Source organism: Tachysurus fulvidraco, chromosome 19 (assembly GCF_022655615.1).
Source record: "Tachysurus fulvidraco isolate hzauxx_2018 chromosome 19, HZAU_PFXX_2.0, whole genome shotgun sequence".
NCBI lineage: Eukaryota > Metazoa > Chordata > Actinopteri > Siluriformes > Bagridae > Tachysurus > Tachysurus fulvidraco.
This window is the reverse complement of record NC_062536.1, coordinates 17,567,851-17,573,236: the sequence shown is the minus strand read 5'-3', so window position 1 is coordinate 17,573,236 and position 5,386 is coordinate 17,567,851. Positions and strand designations below refer to the sequence as shown.

The following is a 5,386-nucleotide window of genomic DNA, read 5'->3' as shown; positions in this document are numbered from 1 at the left end:
AAAAAACATCATCACACACCAGCTTTCAGCAGTGACACAGAGCTCTCTGTCCATGTTGTGGCCTAAAAAAACAGGTAGAAAATAAAGATATTTAATATAAACATCTAAATTTAGTGACTTTGGATTTTATTTCCTGTCGAGGAGCTGACTGTCTGTTTAACCGTGACAGTGAGCGCCTGCCTAAATGTGAGACAGAGGAAAAGGGGCGGGGCTTCTACAGCATGGCATCAGAGAGAGAGAAAAAGCAGCTCACACACTCACCCTCGAAGATGTACTGGAACTTGTGCTGCTGCAGCGCGGCTCCCATCACCTCCTCAATGGCGCTGATGTCTTTATTCAGCTTGACCACTAGGGGGTCGTAGTCCATGCTGGCGGCGTTGGCCACAATGGCGTAGTTGCCCTGCTTGGCCAGGGGGATGAGATAGTGGAAGCAGTGCACTCTACAGACAGAGACACAGAATCGTCATGTGCTGCATGTAATACTGCGAGTCCTGAGTACACAAACATCTACATGCATATATTGTTACAGAAAACACACAGACCATCAAAACTGTGGCTTTTAGCATAAATAAGTTACCTTTAAGGTTATCTAGAAGTGAAGCGATGACAAAAGTCACGTTCAGAAGATACATGCAGAGTGAAAGAGTGAGGGGGTGAAAGGGTTAAAGGGTTAGAGGGATGAGAGGAATGAGAAGGTTAGAGAAATGGAAGGAATGAGAGGAGTGAGAGGGTTAGAGGGATAAGAGGGTGAGAGGAATCAGTGGGTTAGAGAAATTAGAGGAGTGAGAGAGTTAGAGAGTTGGAGAAATGAGTGGGTGAGAGGGATAAGAGGGTGAGAGGAATGAGAGGGTGAGAGAGGTGAGAGGAGTGAGATGGTGATGGGAATCAGAGGGTTAGAAGAATAAGAATCAGAGGGTTAGAAGAATAAGAGGCATGAGAGGGTTAGAGGAATGAGAGGGTTAGAGAAATGAGAGGAGTGAGAGGGTGACAGAGATGAGTGGGTTTGAGGGATGAGAGGAGTGAGAGAGTGACAGGAATGAGAGGGTGAGAGAGATGAGTGGTTTTGAAGGGTGAGATGGTGAAAGAGATGAGAGGGTGAGAGAGATGAGTTGGTTTGAGGGGTGAGGGTGAGATAGATGAGAGGGTGAGAGAAATGAGTGGGTTTGAGGGGTGAGAGAGATGAGAGGGTGAGAGAGATGAGTGGGTTTGAGGGGTGAGAGGGTGAGAGAGATGAGTGGGTTTGAGGGGTGAGAGAGATGAGAGGGTGAGAGAGATGAGTGGGTTTGAGGTGTGAGAGGGCGAGAGAGATGAGAGGGTGAGAGAGATGAGAGGGTTTGAGGGGTGAGAGAGATGAGAGGGTGAGAGAGATGAGTGGGTTTGAGGGGTGAGAGGGTGAGAGAGATGAGTGGGTTTGAGGGGTGAGAGGGTGAGAGAGATGAGAGGGTGAGAGAGATGAGTGGGTTTGAGGGGTGAGAGGGCGAGAGAGATGAGAGGGTGAGAGAGATGAGAGGGTTTGAGGGGTGAGAGAGATGAGAGGGTGAGAGAGATGAGTGGGTTTGAGGGGTGAGAGGGTGAGAGAGATGAGTGGGTTTGAGGGGTGAGAGGGTGAGAGAGATGAGAGGGTGAGAGAGATGAGTGGGTTTGAGGGGTGAGAGGGCGAGAGAGATGAGAGGGTGAGAGAGATGAGAGGGTTTGAGGGGTGAGAGAGATGAGTGGGTTTGAGGGGTGAGAGGGTGAGAGAGATGAGAGGGTTTGAGGGGTGAGAGGGTGAGAGAGATGAGAGGGTTTGAGGGGTGAGAGAGATGAGAGGGTGAGTGAGATGAGAGGGTTTGAGGGGTGAGAGGGTGAGAGAGATGAGAGGGTTTGAGGGGTGAGAGGGTGAGAGAGATGAGAGGGTTTGAGGGGTGAGAGGGTGAGAGAGATGAGAGGGTGAGAGAGATGAGTGGGTTTGAGGGGTGAGAGGGCGAGAGAGATGAGAGGGTGAGAGAGATGAGAGGGTTTGAGGGGTGAGAGAGATGAGAGGGTGAGAGAGATGAGAGGTGAGAGAGATGAGAGGGTTTGAGGGGTGAGAGAGATGAGAGGGTTTGAGGGGTGAGAGGGTGACAGTGCACATGTGTTTCCCACTCAGTTGGTGTAGTCCAGACTGAGACAGTGACGTCGGTAGCGACCGCCTCCATCTACACCTCCATCAGCCACAGAAACCTCCCTGAATCTCCTCCACCATTAAAAAGCTATGAGAGCTGCCACCAAACCATGAAGCCTTCATCTTCTCCTCTTCTCCCCTGGCTTCATTTACTCCTGAACACCGTCAAGGGAAATTTGCTTGATAGGAAAAGTCAATGACGTGTGACATGAGAGCAGGGAGTTATTGTTTGTAAACCATCAAATAGAAGCGTAGAAGCTAATCATCATGGAGGGAGGGAGGGGGACTGGGGACCTGGGGTGGGGGGGTCGGGTGTTAATGTACACCAAGAGGAACCTTCATTCCTTCTGACTTTAAATGCACAATGCAGCAGTTGATGTTTAGATTTATTCAGTTATACATTTCACACAAAACAGCATGTGTGTAAAAATCCGGATAAACAACAGGGTCTGGGGTTTAATCCCTGGTCTTAATTCATATCGCTGCTCTTATTTATTATTTCTGACACACTGACGGTGGAGCCTGTGGGGCGGAAGGAATGCGATGCGGCGGAGCTTTAGTCTTTTAGTCCGTCTGGCTCTATTACATTCCTTAATTTAACTGAAGTGGATGTGGACCCAAGGTGGTGCTGCTGCTGGTGAGGTGCGGTGTGATGTGATTGGTGGATTTAACTGAAGTGGACCTGGACCTAAGGTGGTGCTGCTGCTGGTGAGGTGTGGTGTGATATGATTGGTGGATTTAACTGAAGTGGACCTGGACCCAAGGTGGTGCTGCTGCAGGCGAGGTGTGGTGTGATGTGATTGGTGCATCCCTGTAGTCTGAACCTACCTGACCTCCAGGTGCAGCACGAGCAGACAGCGGTCTGCGATGTCCTGAAAAGACCTGGCTAGGTCTGATAGGGTCTGTAGGATGTGCTCACGATTACGGGCACTCTCACTGCTCGCATGTGTGTCCGAGCCTGGAGAGGAACCTGCGCGCACACACACACGCACACACACGCACACACACACACACACACACACACACACACACACACACACACACACACACACACACACACACACACACACACACACACACACACACACACACACACACACCAGTATGACTTAAACACAATCTCAACAGAAATGTACAGAGTCTAGATCACATGACCATGACCAAGTGTTTTACTGTCACTGTCTGTTACAGTCACTCTCTCTCTGATGCACAAACACACACACACACACACACACACACACACACACACACACACACACACACACACACACACACACACATATATGTTTAAAAAAAGGATAGGTTTCCTTAAAAAAATAAAACACTGGACAGCCTTGGTATGACATTGATGGATAAGGGCCATTCTGCACCACAATGTGTGTGTGTGTGTGTGTGTGTGTGTGTGTGTGTGTGTGTGTGTGTGTGTGTGTGAGTGTGTGAGTGAGTGAGTGAGTGAGTGAGTGAGTGAGTGAGAGAGAGAGAAAAGAAGTGAATCAATGACCATATATTAGAATACAGCAGATCAGGAGTAGAGAGACTTTGGCACCACGGTTCACCTCAGAAGTATTTTAGTCGATGAGTCACAGGGACGTGTACGGATGCAGAGTGACTACTAATAGATACACGTGCGCGTGTGTGTGTGTGTGTGTGTGTGTGTGTGTGGATCAATGAGATAGATGCTATGGCATAGACTAGCTGAAACTACTCGAGGTGTCTCTTTCTGACCTTTTGTAGGTCACACACACACAAACCCACACACACACACACAATACACACACAGGAACCTTAGCGCACTGATCAGACACTCGTTTATGAAAAACAAGCCGTATTGTTTGAGTGTTTTGTTTCGTGCGTGTTGTGTTTCTGATTAACAGATGATGTGTTTCAGCGAGAACGCAAACAAAGACTGAAAAAATATCTACGACGGAATTAAAACCGGAGGTCAAATAAATTAGTCGTTTCCTCGTTAATCAAAGTGTTAGTGAGTGAATTTAAAGAAGGAGTTCACTAAATCACTTTGAACCACTGTAAAGTTTGGGTTTGGGGGCGGAGCTTTAGGTTCATGGGTGAAAATGGAGCTGGGATTAATTTATACGACTCTGGAGAGCTTTTTCTTTCAATAAACACAAACGTGACAACTTCACAAACTCATTCATTCATTTTCTACCGCTTATCCGAACTTCTCGGGTCACGGGGAGCCTGTGCCTATCTCAGGGGTCATTGGGCATCGAGGCAGGATACAACCTGGACGGAGTGCCAGCCCATCACAGGGCACACACACGCTCTCATTCTCACACACTCACACACTACGGACAATTTACCAGAGATGCCAATCAACCTACCATGCATGTCTTTGGACCGGGGGAGGAAACCGGAGTACCCGGAGGAAACCCCCGAGGCACGGGGAGAACATGCAAACTCCACACACACAAGGCGGAGGTGGGAATCGAACCCCCAACCCTGGAGGTGTGAGGCGAACGTGCTAACCACTAAGTCACCGTGTCCCCACGTGACTTCTTATAGTTTATTATGAGCTTCATATTAACACCACCGTGGACTGAGAAGCTCAATACCGAACATGGACACAATAAATACGAGAGGAAATGATTTTTTTTTTTCCCACCTTAAATAAAAACATTGTCATGCTGCTCTGTTTCTGGTTGTAAAGTCTTGAAAATATTTTTATAGTCTTTAAATACCTTCAGAACGTTGTGTGTTTGTTCCTTCTGTAAGTTAATTAAGAAGCGCCTCTTTAAGCAAACCGAAGACAGATAAGACTCTGTTTGACGTTTGGGATTAAAGACACGAGTGATGAAAAGTAAATATCATACGGTGACTGTGTGATTAAATAAATCAGGAACAACCTCCGAGTCCTGAACAGACAGCAGGCTTTTATCCCGGGCGGTTATTAATAAACCCCCCTTTTGTTTATCGGGGACGTTCAGGCTTTAACCAGGGGAAAAACTTCTCACTATAAATCAACTGGATGTCAGGGTTTTGATTAAGGAGCACTTTTTGTTAACAGTGTTATAATATTTACACAGCAGATGAAACCCGGCCCTGTGAACGTGACCACTGAATATGTGTAAAAGTGTGAAAGGATTACTAGTGAAATCTCTCATTCAGTTCAGATAGAACACAGACTAGAGGCACTAGTACACACACACACACACTGACACACTCACACTCATACACACTCTCATAGACACACACACTATGACACACACTCTTGGATACACACAC

At 47.4% G+C, this 5,386-nt stretch overlaps 1 protein-coding gene across 1 annotated transcript in view; it reads right to left on the bottom strand.

Moving 5' to 3' along the window:
* The window catches only part of LOC113651579 (exocyst complex component 4), a 51,324-nt gene that overhangs the window by 13,166 nt on the left and 32,772 nt on the right, over positions 1-5,386 (bottom strand). The window contains exons 6-7 of the mRNA XM_047803730.1: positions 2,972-3,113; positions 262-440 (exon numbers count right to left, since the gene is read on the bottom strand). Coding sequence (XP_047659686.1) covers positions 262-440; positions 2,972-3,113 — 321 coding nt within the window. The remainder of the gene's footprint in view (positions 1-261; positions 441-2,971; positions 3,114-5,386) is intronic.